At 40.5% G+C, this 18,494-nt stretch overlaps 1 protein-coding gene across 1 annotated transcript in view; it reads right to left on the reverse strand.

Annotated features, from left to right (window-relative positions):
- Entpd7 (ectonucleoside triphosphate diphosphohydrolase 7) overlaps positions 1-17,689 on the reverse strand; it is a 31,265-nt gene extending 13,576 nt beyond the window's left edge. The window contains exons 1-7 of the mRNA XM_048338493.1: positions 17,480-17,689; positions 17,110-17,212; positions 15,063-15,245; positions 9,073-9,278; positions 8,684-8,834; positions 2,542-2,645; positions 1,108-1,164 (exon numbers count right to left, since the gene is read on the reverse strand). Coding sequence (XP_048194450.1) covers positions 1,108-1,164; positions 2,542-2,645; positions 8,684-8,834; positions 9,073-9,278; positions 15,063-15,245; positions 17,110-17,117 — 709 coding nt within the window. The 5' untranslated portion in view covers positions 17,118-17,212; positions 17,480-17,689. The remainder of the gene's footprint in view (positions 1-1,107; positions 1,165-2,541; positions 2,646-8,683; positions 8,835-9,072; positions 9,279-15,062; positions 15,246-17,109; positions 17,213-17,479) is intronic.
- Positions 17,690-18,494: the final 805 nt, after the last annotated feature.

The following is an 18,494-nucleotide window of genomic DNA, read 5'->3' on the forward strand; positions in this document are numbered from 1 at the left end:
ACTTCCTGAGCACTGGGATTATAAGCATGTAGCCCTATATAAGACTGATATGACTTGCTTTTTGCGATAATCCCAGGGCTTGAACTCAGGGTCTGGGCACTGTCCCTCAGCTTTTTCTTTTTCCCCTCAAGGCTAGCACTGTGCCACTTGAACTGTACTCTACTTCTGGCTTTCTGGTGGTCAGAGATAATAACCTCATGGACTCTTACCTTCCCACACTGACTTTGAACTTCAATCCTCAGATCTTGGCCTAAGTACCTAGAAATAAAGGTGTAAGCCACCAGTACCCTGCTTTAATTCTGATACACTTTTTTAATGGCACTGTGGGTTTTTTTCCCTTTGTTTTGAAACTCTGGGCATGCTGGCACATTCTGCAATCCCAGTACTATCCAGGGTGTGGCAGGGAATTTCAAGTGGCCAACATGGGTTACGCTATGAAACAAGAAAGGAGGGAAAGAAAGATGTGAGGGAAAGAGGGAAGAAAGGAGAAAAGAAGGAAGGAAGGAAGGAAGGAAGGAAGGAAGGAAGGAAGGAAGGAAGGAAAGAAAGAAGGGAGGGAGGGAGAGAGGGAGGGAGGAAGTACAGTTGGGGGTGGGAAATGTGTAGTAGAGATTTTTAAAAAGGCAAATGTTAATAATTGTTGAGTCTGGGTAACGAATCCATACATTTCATTTCACTATTTGCTTTTGTAATATGCAAAACTTTCCATATTAAAAGAACATTTTAAAAAACAAAATGGTAAAAGAGGGGCTGGGCATATGGCCTAGTGGCAAGAATGCTTGCCTCGTATACATGAGGCCCTGAGTTCAATTCCCCAGCACCACATATACAGAAAATGGCCAGAAGTGGCACTGTGGCTCAAGTGGCAGAGTGCTAGCCTTGAGCAAAAAGAAGCCAGGGACAGTGCTCAGGCCCTGAGTCCAAGCCGCAGGACTGGCCAAAAGAAAAAAAAAATGGTAAAAGAAATAACAAACTGGAACTGGAAATGAAGGAGTGTAAGTTTTTAAAAATAAAAAATAAAAGCATCCCCAAACCAGCACTTAAACACTACTGATAGATTCTGACTTAAACCTGTAATCTTTAAGGAATTGTAGCAATATTACTCACCATCTTCATGGTCAAATCTTCCCAAAACAAAGTTGATTCCAATCCATGCATAAACTCCTAAGGAAGGAATAAGAAAAAACCTCTCTTAATTCTCAACTGCTGTATCATATTTACATCGTTCTCCTAGGTCAATCTTTTTCTCTTTTCTCCTAGGGGGAAAAAAAGAAATTACAGTATTCTATTTTATATTCTCAGTGTATGGATTTTAAATCTTTGTGTTGGGCTGGAAATGTGGCTTAGTGGTAGACTGCTTGTCTAACGTTGATGAGGCCCAGGATGCAATTCCTCAGTACCACACAAACAGAAAAAGCCAGACGTAGTGCTGTGTGTGGCTCAAGAGGCTGGCTTTGAACAAAAGAAGCTCAGGGACAGTGCACAGGCCCTGAGTTCAAGCCCCAGGACTGGCAAAAAGAAAAGGAAAAAAAAAGAAGAAAAACTTTTAAGACCTTTCCTTTTTGTCTTAAGGAGCAGTAAAGGAGACTCCAAAGGTTTAGAGGAAAGAAGGAAAACCCCTCTCTAACCCTTCACTGTGTTCCCTTCTATTCAGGCAGGCCTACGGCAAGCCAGAGGTGCAGCCTGGTCAGGTACCTCGAACTCTAAAGGATGTGTGTGAAATCTTCTCTCTGGTCACAGGAGCTATAGCCTCAAGTGTGGAGAGCCAACTCACGCTGCCTGCTTTCTTCTCTCTGTCATCCTACCACTGGGCCCTGGATACAGAAGCAACCACAGGAAGCAATCACAGATAGAATGAGAGAAGAAAAACAACTTGAAGAAGAAAATGGAGCTGGGCACTAGTGGCTTACATCTGTAATCCCAGCTTCTCACGAGGTTGAAATCTGGAAGAGCTCAGATTCATCATATTGGCCACAGCTGAGCCATGAGAGAACACATACTCAAGTCTACTCCAAAGTACAAACCCAATAGTGTCAGTGTTTAGGGAAGCATCAAAGCTTCACAGGAATTACAATAAAGTGAGAGCCCAGGACATGACAAAGTCCTAAACATTCCCTGAAACTAGTTTCCCTTAGTTTAATAACTTGTCTCACACTTGAACTTGGTAAACTTGATACAACTACTAAACTTACAAAAGTACAATCAGCTAACCAAAAATCTATTTGGAATTGTCACTAAATATTAATATATTCTAAATATGATGCTTAGTGTTGTTAAAAATTCATTTAAATCCTGAAGCAGAAGTCTTTTTGGCTGATTTGACAGGTACCAATGCAGAATATACAAAGAAACTGCAAAGCAGAATCAAGAAAAATCCCTGCAGAAAAATTTTTAAAAATTATATATATATATATATATATTTATGGGTATATATGTGTGCACGCATGCACACACACACACACACACACACACACAAATCCATTAATGAGGCTAGACTATGCTGGCTCAGAGGTGACCCAGGTCCCTCTCCAGGCCCAGTACCTTCCTGCTTCCCAGAGATCACTTCAGCCTGAGACTGTGAAAAGAGGAAGTCAAACTCCAGCGGTAAATCTTTCACTAAGTCAGCCAAGATAGCCAACTGCTTCCTGAAAAAAAAAAAGGAAGAAAAGAAAAAGAAAACCAAGTTAATCATTAACTGATTTCTCACCAAGTAGTTAGCCCATAGTCCCAGCTACTCAGGAGGCTGAGGCAGTAGGATTGCTTAAACATATGTAACACAGGGAGACCCCATCTCATAAAGAAAAAGATGAAGAAGAAAAACTTCTCTTCTCAAAAATTGCCTCACTTGTCCTTCCTCTTGTTCTTATTATGTAATTGTTCATCTATCTCATCTACTTGTCTAGCCCTACTACTTTTTAGTATCTCCTCTGACTTCAAAGGTTTAAACTACCTTCTATGTAAAGAGTAATATGGTAATAGGAGTATACTTTCCCCTTATACAAACTGTTAAAATATGAGATGGTTCCGTGCCTCTCAGAGGGTATGAATAAACCATAGAAAATTATAGCACAGATTAATAATCTACAAAACACATGTGACTACTTTAACTACTACAGAAGAAAGATGTAAGCTAAAGCACACAATCTCACCCTCAGATTTTCTACAAGGCACTAACAATGCCTTATATGACCATCAAGGAACAGTGCTGTTAGGTCTATATCCTTTACATAAGCTAACAATTAACTTCTTAATCTCTCTGTATTTCAAGCTGTTTTTTTCCTTAATAAAATCTTATCATTAAAAAAAAACTCGGATTAGGTTCAAAATCCAAAGGGCATAACAACATTTCTAATTTAGAGATGACATCTAAAATACAGTATCTAAGGTTGTTTTTCTCTTAATGTCTTAAGTATGTTAACAGTATTATAAAAAAAACCAGAGAAATAAAACTGCAAGTATCAATGTGAATCTAGAGGAAATGGTAATTGAAAATGTACTGGTGGGCTGGGAATGTGGCTCAGTGGTAGAGTGCTTGCCTAGCATGCATGAAGCCCTAGGTTTGATTCCTCAGTACCATATATACAGAAAAAGCCAGAAGTGGCGCTGTGGCTCAAATGGTAGAGTGCAAGCCTTGAGCAAAAAGAAGCCAGGGACAGTGCCCAGGCCCTGAGTTGAGTTCCAAGTCCCAGGACTGACAAATAAATAAATAAAGTAAGTAAGTAAGTACTGGTGATGGTAGCTCATGCCTGTTGTAATTCCAGCACTCTGGGGAGGCTAAGGCAAAATTGTGAGCTCTAGGCCACCCTGGGTTCATAATAAGATCTTGATTCTAAATAAATGAATTAAGTAATTAGTTTAGCTAGTCAAATAAGAAATAAGTTTCCTTGGGCTGGGAATGTGGCTTAGTGGTAGAGTGCTTGCCTTGTATGCATAAAGCCCTGGGTTCAATTCCTCAGTACCACATAAACAGAAAAAGCTGGAAGTGGCGCTGTGGCTCAAGAGGTAGCGTGCATGAGCAAAAGAAGCTCAGGGACAGTGCTCAGGCCCTGAGTCCAAGCCCCAGGACTGGCAAAAAAATGAATGAATTAATGAATAAATAATTTTTTTTCTTTTCTTCCCCCCATCCAGGCACCAGTGGTTCATGTCTATAATCCTAGCTACTCAGGAGTCTGACATCTGAGGATCATAGTTTGAAGCCAGCACGGGCAATGAAGTCTGAAACTCTCATCTCCAATTAACCAGCCAAAAGCCAAAAGTGGTGGTGTGGCTCAAGTGGGAGAGTTCCAATTTTGTGTGAAAAAACTAAGGGTTAGTGCTCAGGCCCTGAGAGGACCACTTACTTATATTTAAAAAATTATTCACTATAAAATATTCTATAGGAGCCAGTCACTAGTGGCTCATACCAATAATCCTAGCTACTTAGAAGTCTGAGATCTGAAGATTGTAGTTTGAGGCAAGAAACTCCAAGTCTTTTTCCAATTAACCAGCAATAAAGCTGGACTAGAGGATGGCTCAAGTGGTAGAGTGCCAGCCATGTATGAGCAAGAACAAGAGGGTTAAAGTCTTGATAGCGGAAAAAAAAATCTACTGACTCAGATAGTGGTGACTATGACTTAGTGGAGTATGTTGTTAGCATTTATAAGTAGAGAACTGTACTTGGGGCAATAATTTCCCAATATGTCATGTACAGTGTCTAAAAGAGTTCATTGTTACATAGACTAATGTCTTGTAAGAAGTTCTTACAAGAGGGTGTGTTCTCTCTGATAAGATGTACTTCCAAAATACCTACACAGGAGACCTTGGTTCACTCTGACGAGGACAGGGAAGAATGGTCACCAGCCTTCATTGCTGTTTGCAATGAAAATGACCAATACCACCTTTCTAAAGAGCAATACTCCAGGACTGCTTCAAAATGTTAAATGTGCTTATTAACATTTGATTCAGCTATTAAACTTTCAGAAATTCATTCCAAGGAATGAAGAGAAGGAATACTACAATATTATTTACTATAACATTGGAAAACCAGAAATAATATAAAAGAAATGAGGTCAATTTATATCTACATGTTGAGTTAAAAAGATGTTCAATATACTTTGTTGAATGCTACTGGTCACAAAATAGTATTATAATATGATTGCAGTATGTAAAAACAAAACTTCATGTACTTCATATTGAATTTTTAAAATTCAATGTGATTTATTCTTCAAACTTTTAGAGGCAAAATATTGATAACTATTGAAGTTATCATAAGTTTGGGGTAGTGAAATACTATCCTGTGAATAGAATAATAGAAGGGTGTTTCTATTACAAAACTAAACAAAGAGTAGGAAAATTCTACTTGGCTGTTGGCAGAGAAAAAAGATCAAGTTCAAATAAACTCAAAATACAGTCTGGGTGACTCAACCACATATTAAGTATTATTCACGAATGCTAAGAAGGTAGTAAAGCATTAATCATATAAAACAGGTTCTTGCAGTGATAGTCACATGTATATCAACAACTCACTTGTCCTTAGGGCAGCAATAATTTCAATAAACCCAGAATAAGGGTATGTGTTATTGAGAGGAGATCAGAAGAGAAGTAAAAATCATGATGCAGTTTTGACTGAGGAGTAGGAATGTAAAATGTGGTCTAGTTTACCTTTAAGATTTCCTTCAGTGATGTAATGAGGTTGAAATCTTAGTACTTAAGGTTTGGTTTTAAAAATAAAATGAGACTTCATAAAGGACCAAGATGTATGAGGAAATAAGCAAGAATCTCATGTTGACAAGTGGCTACATGAAAGGAAAGAGGTCCATTGAAAGCAGTACTGTCAAATGGTATCTCATCAGATATGACTGGTTTAAAAGCATGAAGTCTTACATACATGAATGGGATTTATGTTACTGTTTTAAGGAAAGGCCAAATATGGAAATTAAAATTTGTGGAAAAGGGAACTATTATTTACCAAGGGAACATATTTAAAGTAATAAGAAATACTCAATGCCTATGAGATGATGACTGTTCTTGGAGGCAGGATTCTAAAATTAATGTTGGGGTCTGGGGATATGGCCTAGTGGCAAGAGTGCTTGTCTCGTATACATGAGGCCCTGGGTTCAATTCCTCAGCACCACATATATACAGAAAACGGCCAGAAGTGGCACTGTGGCTCAAGTGGCAGAGTGCTAGCCTTGAGCAAAAAGAAGCCAGGGACAGTGCTCAGGCCCTGAGTCCAAGCCCCAGGACTGGCCAAAAAAAAACACACCAAAAAACTAAAATTAATGTTGGCAATGATCTCATTAATATGACATCAAAAGCACATACAAGGGTGGGATGTAGCTCAGTGGCAAGGCACTTGCCTAGCAAGTGCAACATCCTGGGTTTAATCTCCAATACCAAAAAAAGAAAAGACCAAAAAAAAAAAATACAGTTAAAAAAAAGCGCAGACCTAAAAAGTAGGTTATCACACCAAAAAGCTTCTGAACAACAATATAAAATGATCAACAGAGCAAAAAGACAAGTCAAAGAATAAATGAAAATAACAAACCACATTTCCAATGAGAGGTTAATCTTCAAAACCTAAAAGAAACTTACAGCTTTATAGCAGTAGTAATAATAATATGATATAAATAATAATATGATGTTAAAGACTTGATCAGCTGGGCGCTAGTTGCTCATGCTTGTAATCGTAGTTACTCAGGAGACAGATCTGAGGATTGTGGTTCAAAGCCAGCCCATACAGGAAATTCCATGAGACTTTAATCTCTAATTAACCACTAGAAAAGAGGAAGTGGCACTGTGATTCAAAGTGGTAGAGCACTAGCCTTGAGCACAAGAGCTTAGGGACAGCACCCAGGCCCTGAGTTCAAGCCCCACAACTGACAAAAAGAAAAAAAAAAGGCTGGATCAGACATTACTCCAAAGATAAGCAAAATATTCAACTGGTAGATGAAAAAAAATCCTAATGGTCACTAGTCATCAGGGAAGTGCAAATTAATACTATCGTGCAATGAGATACCACCTCACATCTGGCAGGAAGGTTTCTATCAAGAAAATCCTTGCTGACAAGGATGTGGAATTCTGCCAAATGGTGAAGCAGGTATATAAAACATGAGATATCTTTAAAAAAAAAAAGTTAAATTGGTAGGTGGGGCACAGCTCAGTGGTAGAGCACCTGCCTAGTAAGCCCTTGAATTCAACAGACAGGAAGGGAGTGGGTGAAGAAATGATGGAAGGAGGTGGGAAAGAAAAAGGCAGGGAAGAAGGAAGTAAAAGAGGGAAAAAGAAAGGGAGGAAGGAAGAGGAGAGAGGGAGAGAGAATAATTTAGCATGGTCAAGTTCTGGATAATTATCCAAAAGAATTGAAATCAGAATCTCGGCGATATTAACATGTTCATATAGCCTAAATGTCCACAGACAGATGAATGGATAAAGAAAATGTGATACTGCATAAGCATACAATGGAATACTATTCTGTCTTAAAAACAAGGAAATTCTGCAATGTGTTCTAACAGGAATGAACTCTGAGGAGATAAAAAAAAACTCTACAGGGATCTGCTCTATAGTATCATATAATATGCACTGTACATGTGAAACTCTGTTAAGAGGGTCATGTTTATTGTTTGTTATGGTTTGGATATGAAGTATCTCCTCCAAAGGCTTCCTCATGGGTTGAAGATTTGGTCCCCAGCTGATAAATCCAACCATGGAAAAGCAACTGGATCATAATGACTGTCATCTAATCAATGAGGTAGTCCACTGATAAATTCATAATTTGATAACACTATTGGGAGGCAGTGGAAACTTTAGGAGGTGACACCTATTTAGAGGAAGCAGGTCACTGCAAGTGTGTTATTGGGGCTACAACTTGTCCTTTTTATCTCTAGTTCCTGGCTACCATGAGACAAGCTCTGTTCAATCCTACCACAGGCCCAAAAGCAATGTAGTCAGCAGACTATGAACTAAAACTTCTGACAGTTTGAGTTAAAACAAACCTTTCTTCCTTTTAATTGTTTCTCTCAGGTTACTATTATAGTAATGAAAGTTTGATTAATGCAATGTTCATAATAAGATAAAATCACACACAAAAAAAACCAAGTTCAGAGAGTTCACTTCCACCCCATGTCCATAGCAAGTATGGTGGGGTCCAGGAACTGTCAAAGGGGAGAAATCACAAAGCAGAAGGATTCTGACCTTTCTTCTGCTCTTCTAAAGCGGGAAGAGGGATCAGCAGACAAGATGTCAGCTGAACCACTGAGGTTAAATAGAAAAGATTTGACTGACTGGGGCTGATGGTGATGAAGACTGAGATTTGTGTGGCTGTAGGAGGAAGGACTCACCAGTGATTACTGGGCATCAGGTAGGGTCATAGAGTGGAACTGGGTAACTGCAGCATTGCTACCTGAACTCTCCTGCTACCCATTAGCAGTTACCCAGTTCATTGGGTGACTCTCCCACTACTGTCTAAAAGTAGGTGCTTTGCGATTCAACTCTCCATCAAACTCAGACAGATAGTGACCCCCAAGGCAGCAAGTAATAGGAAGATGTAAGTGATTGACGAGGCAAAGTGGGTACAGAGGTGGTTGTATACTATCTCTGGGCAAGAAGCCTTTAGGTGCCCTGTGAACTCTCCATGATATACCACATCTACCTCCAGACTAGCACAGGCCCTTCAACCCTACGGCACTCACGTCCAACATTGTACCTCTCAGGTAGAAGTCTCATGCCTGCTGTACAGAGGATGTAAAGTGGGGTCTCCTTGTGCTTCTTCACAGGCACGTGAGCAGCAGCAAAGCTCAGCAGAGGACGAAGGTAATCGCTGGCATGTTCTGGAGTGTCTGCCATTGCGGAGATTCCTTAAGTAAAATAAGATACTTGAGAAGCAGATCACCTAAGACACAGAAAACTAACATTTCATAAGGTTCTGCTTAAAGTCCTAAACATACATTCACTTGTTTATTTATTTGTTTGTTTGAGAGGAGTGGGGTGACAAGGAATAAGATATTCCTCCCACTACCCAGACTCCTGCAAAGTCTCTCTCATGCCCATAGTAGGTAAGAGGAGATTAATAAGAAGATGTATTCTGATAAGTACCTGGTTTGATTTTTTTAACCACAGGTTGGCTGTTGCGGTCTCTCATTTGTTTGATGTCCAGCAAGTCATGAGGGTTTCCATTATGTTTTGGCCAGAAATACACAAAAATCCGGGAGCCACTGCTCCCACAGTCTACTACAAGTCCATAATTGAGATTTGGGTCTTCAGTGTCAGTGGCTTCAAGATCTCCTACCCGAGCCAAATACCTAAACCAGGTACAAAGAGGAATCAGCCAGGTCCATGAACAGTATCAGCGCTTACTTGGGTTGTGCCCTTCATTTCCAACACATAAAAGTTTTTTAGTTCACATGCTTCACAGATTGTTCCCTGACCACCACCTGCTCTGCTTCTCTCAGACAAGGTTCTAGATCTCAGTGACAATTTACCTTTTCCTAAATTTTACTTCCAGTGCTCCTTCCAGAAGCAGTGTGAGAAAAAAGAAATACAACTCTGGTTTTGAAACTACAGAGGGAAAACCCGTACATGGGCTTCTAACGTCCTAGGTTATATCACCTGAGAAATGATAGATGAAATTTCACCAATAGCTGAAGTAAATTCAGGTTCAATTTTTTTCCAGTAGAAAACCATTAAATTATATGTATATTTGAAATATAACTCGTTTCATACATATTAAGACACAAGAGCAAGCGCAAGAGAGATCCTCATGTCAAATTAAGAAGCGCCTTGTTTACTGACACCACAGAGGGACAGGGAAGAATGAACGCAATTCCTATGGACACTTTTTCCTGATCAAAGGTTTCCAATCTTGTTCTACAAAGACAGAAGGGTGACACACTTTGAGGAACACCACAAAATACTGACAAAAATATCATGTGAATCAGAAACAATTTAGAGAGGAATCTGACTGTGATACATGTATATGTATATATATATGTGTGTGCATGTGATATATATACATATATATTTACACATATCATATATATGTATATTTATATTTAACAACCACAGCACTTGTTTTAAAATTTATCAAGCTGTTAAACTAAGATGACCAGTGATTCTGTCAATTTCCAGCCATGTGCTTAACCATTCTATTATCCGTTAATGCTCAACCATACTGAAGCAGTAGCTGTGGCTACAAAAATAACACATTACGGAAGGAAAACTATAAATGGAGGTAATGCTGTCCCTTATCTTCAGTGTATACTTTCAGGGTAGAGACATATGTCAAGGAACAGAAAAATCAACATTATTTCAAATGATATATTATGACCAACATTCAATTAGTCAGTCAATGCATTAGGCAGTCCTAGGTATTTTATTCTTAATCCAAATGACAAGTAAAAGGCCGACAATTTTTACTTTAGACATAAAGAAGATTAGATTACAGAACATTAAGGAGCCTGCCCAAGATCACCCAAGTGGCAAATGACGAGCTGATTAGCTCTAAAATCAAGCCTCTTTCCCATACATATCTCCCCACGGAAACATAACTGAGCCTTATAAGCAACATTATCAACCCAGGCTGCATATTAAAATCCTGTCCAGAAAAGATCCCATAATCTACATTTGCTGAAGGTTTCCAAATGGCTTAGATACACAAAGGCTAAAAATGAATTATTTATGGTCATTAGTAACATAAAATACTAGAGATCATGTAATAAATGTTTTTAACAAAATACATAGAACTGTCTGCCACTATAGAAATTATCTGTAGAAATGTTGTTATTGAGTCTCTTTTTAAATAAATTTCCTTTCTCTAGCATCACTGTCAAAATGACAGATATTATTGATCATTGTTATCAGGGTTCCTGGATCTATTAACATACCCTACCCACCACCCACCACTTAATTTGTTATTATCTAGTATGTGGTGAAATGAGAGGGCCATGTTTATTAAAACAGCCAACAAGTTTTTTAGCAGAACTTATCAGTAAAGTACATGTACTTTTAGGGCATGAACTAAGTGGTATCAAATTTGGTTACTCATGGGTCTTTTTTGATTAATTTCTGGTTCTTTGTCCCTGATTCTTAACTAAGTACCTGTCTTAATTCTTTGTTGCTGATCCTACACAATTGTACATAAACTGTTATCTCACTGGGAAATAATTATCCCTTCAAGTCTGCCTTTCTGGTTATGTACTTATGAGCTCAGGAGCCACGTTTCATTCATCTTTGTACCCCAGTGCCTAACACAATGTCATGTGCATAGCAAGTTGTCGGTGAATATTAGCTTCCTAAATGACTCATGGGGGCTGCCATGAGCGAAGCTAATTGACATATGGTAATTTGAGACAATATGGACATAAGTTTTCATGAAATAACAATGAGCCCTGGGGTCTGACTGCTTAGCCAGAGCTTTACAAGGTGTTAGGGCTTTGGTAAAATCATCACAGTGGCACAATCTGGGCATTCCCTATCCCTGTGGCTACCTCGATTCAATTCAGTTTACTAATAAATACTTATTGGATCTTGTCATTTAGGACACATTGGCAGATAAGAACTATCGGCTAGTTCTGTTTCCCCCATATTGTGAGAATGATCTTACTCTATCCAAGTTCAGGCCACTATCATCTCTACTAAAGTATTACAGTTAGTCTCCTTGCTTTATTTTCTTCCAATTCATTCTCCACAATGCCAAGAACATGAGTTTTCTTTTTAAAAGCGAGTCAGATCATATCACTCTTTAAAAATCTTTCATAGCTTTCTGTTTGCAGTCAGGGTGATATTCAAATCCCATAAAATGGCTTAACAGGCTCAGCTTGAACTGCTCCCTCAGCCAAATAGCTCACTACTCATTCCCTAATAGTCTATGCTAGCAGTATTAACCTACATGCTATTCCTTTATCAGATTTGCCATCTTCCAGCTGGAAAGCTCAGATCTATTTTTTTTTTAATCCAAACAAGCACTGAAGAAACTCAACTTGTGAATTTGGTCTGACTACTATAATCTCCCAAATTGTGTTTCCTTTTCTGAAAAGATGATATAAAAATAAAATGAATAGAGCTACAAACAAAGGAAAGGTTGAAAACTCAAGCTTCTTGAGAAAAGGTACTGAAGTCTCTGTGTCCTAATAGATACTAGCACTTCCTCAATAAATTTTTGTTTAATTAATGTCAGAATGAATAGGAAGTAAGAAATTCTGGGTGTGGAAACACTCCCTCCCCCAAAAAAGACACAAAACACCACCAAAGGAGTAGCTATCTGTCCCAATTTTGTCGGAAAAAGATTCAAGGAGCAGTTACTAGAGGCTACTGGGAAGGTTCTTCTTTTTAGGAGAGCTACAGAGAGCCTGATTGTCTCTCCTTCAGGACTTGCATGAGAATGCACATTGCGCTGGCTGTTATTGGCTGTTATTCTGCAACCATTAAATCAACTGACACTGTGGACAAACAAAAAGATAGAAGATGCCCATTCTATTAGTCAATGTTGAGCTTATAGTTCTGTTGGTAGACATAAACTATTGCACTATTTAAGTCACTGTGAATTGTTACTTGTAGACCAAAGTCTCCTAATTGATACATAATAAAAAGCAATAAAGAGAAAATTTCCTTTAAAAAATTAGAAAGTCTTATCAAAGATTATGAACACATCAAGCTATCATTTAGTTTCATTAGCAGAAAATTAACTCAAAAATATAGCAATGTACATCACTGATATAAAATAATACTGATCTTTTGTGCAAGTAAAATGACATTGAAAGTATATTAATTAAGAAAATTGAGGAATTCCTTCGTACAGCTTTAGAATACAAATAAAAAATTTTAAAGTATACCAAATAATTCAGGTACATTTTCTGTGAAAGGGGTATTTAGCTTCCATTGGATGGTAGTAACGGTATATTAGACATGATAGAAGAAAATACTAGTGAACTTGAAAGCACAGCAATAAAATACGTGGCATGAACATCAAAAGAATAAAGGCTGGTAAAAATGAACAGATCACCAGTGAGCTGTGGAAAGACCTTATGTGGCTCAATATATATATAACTAGAGGTGGGGAGGAGAGGAAAATATATGAAGAATAATATGAATAATGGTCAAATTTTTCTACATTTGAATAAAAACTGTAACTGTGTAGACCTAATAATCCAGGAGGATCCACATTTTATTTACCTGTTTATTCCAGTGCCTAACATAGTTATCACATACAGCAAGCTCTCAGTAAATATTTGCTTTTGAAGAACCATGAATTATGTGGAAAACTACAAAGAGTATCATACCCAGTGATAAAAGAAAAACTCTTAAAAGCAGTCAGAAGGAACTTTTTTTTTTGTCAGTCTTGAGGCTTGAACCCAGGGCCTGGGTTCTGTCCCTGAGCCTCTTTATGCTCAAGGCTAACACTCTACCACTTGGGCCACAGCATCACTTTCCATTTTCTGGTGATTAATTGGAGATAAGAGTCTCATGGACTTTACTACCTGGGCTGAGCCACCAGTGCCTGGCAGAAGGAACATTCTAAACCGAAAAAACAAAGATAAAAATGACAGCAGACTTCTCAGAAAGAATGCAAACCAGCATACAATGACACTTCATCTTAAGGTAATGGGGGAGGGGGAAAGAATCAACCCATATAGTTTTATATTAAATGAAAATTTCTTTCAAAGGAAAGCAAAATAAGGACTTTCCTGGTCATACAAAAGTTAAAAATGGGGGCTGGGGATATGGCCTAGTGGCAAGAGTGCTTGCCTCATATATATGAGGCCCTGGGTTCGATTCCCCAGCACCACATATACAGAAAATGGCCAGAAGTGGCGCTGTGGCTCAAGTGACAGAGTGCTAGCCTTGAGCAAAAGGAAGCCAGGGACAGTGCTCAGGCCCTGAGTCCAAGCCCCAGGACTGGCCAAAAAAAAAAAAAAGAAAGAAAGAAAAAGTTAAATATGAAAGTGGAGCTATGGCTCAAGTGATAGAATGACTTTTTTTTTTTTTTTGCCGGTCCTGGGGCTTGAACTCAAGGCCTAAGTGCTACGGCTGAGCTTCTTAAGCTCAAGGCTAACGCTCTACCACTTGAGCCACAGCACCACTTCCAACTTTTTAAATAATTTATTGAAGATAAGAGTCTCACAGACTTTCCTGCCTTTGCTGGTAGCTCTTCAAACAGAAAAGAACAGAAAAAAATGAACAGACAGAGAAGTCCACAAGGCTCTTATCTCCAATTAAGCACCAGAAAGCTGAAAACAGAGCTGTGGCTCAAGTGGTAGAGAGCTAGTTTTGAGTGAAAAAGTTAAGAGACCGTACTCAGGCCATGAATTCAAGCACAAAAAGAAAAAGAAAGCTTAAGTAGCAACCAGGCCTAGTGGTACATTCATGTAATCCTAGCACATAGGATGTGGAAGCAGGAAGAGCATAAGTTTATTACTACAAAGTGAGATCTTGCCTCAAAAACAGATAAATAAAACTTCAAAAAAGAAAGCTGAAGTAGCTATATTAAGACAAGACTAGTAGATTTCAGAGAAAAATATATAGTCAAGAACCAAAGAAATTATTTATCAAAGAGTGTTACAACAGCTGGGTGGTAGTGGCCGGCATCTGTAAACCTACTACTCAGGAGGCTGAGATGTGAGGACCGAAGTTTGAAGCCAGCCCAGGAAGGCAAATCTTTTATCTCCAATTAACCAGGAAAAAGCTAAAGTGAAGGTGGTTTGGCCTAAGTGGTAAAGTGCCAGTCTTGAGCAAAAAAGCTAAGCAAGAGCTCCACACCATGAATTCAAGGCCCCTAGCAACACACATATACAGAAAAAAAAAGAATGTACAGCATTTTAAACATTTAAGCATCCAGTAAGTCTCAGCCCACCAAACAAGAAAACAGAAAGAGTCCTTTCATGGTTAAAATGCAATATCAACATTCCTGAACTAAAACTGAACACAGCCAAAACGAGGCTTAAGATATTAAGCAATAAATAACATGCAATTTTGGTAATAAAAGTATAATATCTCCCCAAAGGACCAAAGGTAGCAGTGTGTCAAAAACCCTATCAAAATGTTTATGACTTCAGTGCCTTGCTGATCAAAGTGATTTAAAGCTGACTCACCTTTCATACTGTCTATCTCTTGGTAAGGAAGCACCCCAATGTCGTAAGTCCATGATCAACATAAGTAAAAGGAGACAGGATATGAAGAAGAGTACCAGGAATGCCACCCGCTGACGGAGAAATGGGCTCACTGTGGGTACAGTGAAGTACCAGGAAGGTGGGCAGAGGTAGGAAAAACTGATCCTAAAATGAGACAAACAGTTAAGTGCTTACAAACAATTGAGTGCTTAAGAGTATTTTTTTTTTTCTATCAGTGGTGGGGCTTGTCCTCAGGGCCTGGGCACTGTCCCTGAGCTCTTTTGCTCACAGCACTCTACCACTTAGAGCCATAGCTACACTTCCAGTTTTCTGATGTTCAACTAGAGATAAGACTCTCATGGACTTTGCTGCCATGGCTGGCTTTAAACTCTGATACTCAGATGTCAGCCTCCTGACTAGCTAGAATTACAGTCATGAGCCACCAGCTCCTGGCATTAAAAGCGTTTTTTAAAGTGGATAACAGACCTAATAAAGACAAAACTTTATGCCAACCTAAGTCTACATGTTCTTTTACTCTTGAATTTTAGAAAAGGACCCATATAGTCCAAGAAAATCAGAAAAACCTAATCTGCTTTTCCAAACTTTGCATTGAAAGTGTGATTCAAGGAATTAATCTCCTTTTCATGAAAGATTACCAGAATACTGAGGGGTGACCTGGCAACATTGGAGAATCAGATCAACTACATCATTCATACCAGAAATGCTGTCAAGACTCGGGATAGTTACAAGTTATTCCACTCATTTTTAAGTGTTTTCATAGGTTATGTATGCACATAACTTTAAAATCACTTAAAAAGGATACCTAGCAAAAAGTGGATCTTTAACTGAACACTTTCTCTCTCTCAGTGTCAGTCCATTGCTATCCAATTTCTATTTATTTTTCCAGAGATAGTCTATGGACACACAGGCATTATATTATAAAGCAATATTATAAAGCAATAGATATGGTAAGATTCCTCTGTGTATCTCCATTCCTTAGGCTTTGCCCAGGTAGTGGGTCACCCTACCCACTGCTTTGCATCTTTCCTATTTTAAAATTGTCCCACATTGGGACATGTAGTTTCCACATCAATCCTTCTAAAAAGCTTCAGAATCTGGGTGCTGGTGGCTCATGCCTGGAATCCTAGCTACTCAGGAAGCTGAGATCTGAGGATCATGGTCAGAAGCCAGCCCCAGCAGGAAAGTCTGTGAGATTCCTATCTCCAATTAGCCACCAAAGTGCCACCGGTAGAATTGTGGCTCAAAGTGGTAGAGCACTAGCCTTGAGCACAAAAGCTCAGGGGCAGCACCCTGGCTCTGAGTTCAAGCCCCAAGATAGGAACCAAAAATAAAGCTTCAGAGTATTATACTGTATGGATAAATGTACTCACTTGTGAAGCTAGCTCACTTTTGGCAGTGAGCCAAAATGTATTGTCTATCTGCTTTTTAATTTAATTTATACAAATAGGACTTGACCTCAGAACCTGAACACTGCCCCTGAGCTCTTTCTCTAAAGCTCTACCACTTTGAGCCACAGCTCCACTTGCAATTTTATGACAGTATTACATGGAGATGAGACCCTCAAGGGCTTTCTGGTCCAGTCAGGTTTTGAAACGTGATCCTCAGATCTCCACCTCCTGAGTAGCTAAGATTTTAAGTGTGAGTCACCAGAGCATGGCTTATCTGTTTTTAAAGGGGAGAGGGGCTCTTTGTTTAACTGCATCAGGGGACACCTAGCTTCACTGGAATTGGAAATTTCAAAGAGTATTACATCGCATCACTTCTCAGATCTAGGCCAGCAGACTTCCTTTACAACCTCGGGATTATGACTGGAAACTACTACATTTATCATCAAATTAAATTTATAAAATACGACTTTGACCTCTTTGCATACACTTGACCAGGATGCAAAGTCCAGGGGCAGCCCCAGGGCAAACCCCACTAGTCAGAGCTTGGGAATGGGGGATGGGACAACCTGGCTACCACCCTCCACTGAGTCCCTTGACGGAGAGAAAGTGTGCAACCTTACCTAGCCATGGGTTCCCCTCAGTGGTCTCAACGTCTGTCACCTTCTTTTCCTTCTGCCCTGAGAAGGTGGCCTCTTTGTCCCAGGCATCTCCCAAGGCTGCAGCCTGGAAAGAGTTGGCTGGGTGTCAGGCTTCCCGCTGGCAGTGCCCACGAGACCGTACCAGCAGCCAGAATTCCAAGTCGCCCTCGCACTCCCCGGGTTTTCGTTCCTCAGGCCCCGCGGACCCTTACCCGGCACCCTGGAAGCCGGGCGTTCTCGTGGGCCAGCTCGGCCCTGAAGAACCAGCCGTCCTCTGATGGGGGAGATGGGGCGTCCCCGTTTCCTCTCCCCGTCCCTCCCGGACCCGAAGCTCTCCAGCCCCGCTACTCACGGGATCCAGCGGCCTGCCGGTCCTACTGCACCGTTCCGGCTCCGTCCTCCACGGCTCGGGCCACCACAGCCTCCAGACCAGCCGGAAGGAGGGCCCGCGCCACCGGCGGCGCCACGTCCCCAAGGAAACCGCACCGAGCCAATGACTGCCGGGGGACCCGCTAAAGAGGCCCGCCCCCCCGCCCCCCGAGCCAAGGGCGAATCCACGGCGTCGGCGGCACGTCCGTCCGCCAGAGTAACCAATCGCCGATAAGGGAAGGCCACTAGTGCCCGCCTCGGGACTTGGAGCCGCATCCAATAGGAAAAGCGTCGGCCGAGGCTCCTCCTAGAGGGGCGGGTGGTGGGCACACAGGTGAGTCGCGCTGGGCAGATGGACAGCTCTGCGCCAGCTGCTTACAGTGGCTCTGGTTGTCTCCGCTGCGGCTCCCAGAACCCAGACCCAGCCGCTCCATGGGTGAGTCCGCTAGACTGCAGCGCATTCATTGCACAAGGGCACCCCCGGCCCACCACTAATTTACACATAACGTTCTTTTTCTTGTTTGCATTCACCAGCCCCATCTTTCACTTGCTGAGGGACTGCGTAAAGCCTAAACCTTTTCGAACCTGTCACATCTGTCGTCTTCTGCGACCCTCATCTACCGACTCAAGGGCAGCTTTCCTCACTTCCCTTACTGTACAGCAGGTCACCCTTGTGAATTGTGGTCTTGTAGCCTTTGCTCCTTCTACCTCTCCACTTGCTAGACCGATTTCCACTCATCTCTTACCCTTTAGCTCAGGTGTCATCTTCCTCCAAAACCTTACCTCACCTACACCTCCTTTATACATGCCTTCTGTTGCATCTACTGCAATTATATCTATCTGCCCTACTAGCCAGAATATTTTTGAGGGCACATTCTGCCTCGTATCTCTATTCCCAAAGCCAGCCACTCTCGGGCACATCAAATATAACTAATGTGTGATAAATGAATGTGTGTGGTGGAAATATAAAGGCTATTTAAAAGAGATCAAAGACACCA

The sequence above is a fragment of the Perognathus longimembris genome, chromosome 2 (genome assembly GCF_023159225.1).
Source record: "Perognathus longimembris pacificus isolate PPM17 chromosome 2, ASM2315922v1, whole genome shotgun sequence".
In the NCBI taxonomy this organism is placed as follows: domain Eukaryota; kingdom Metazoa; phylum Chordata; class Mammalia; order Rodentia; family Heteromyidae; genus Perognathus; species Perognathus longimembris.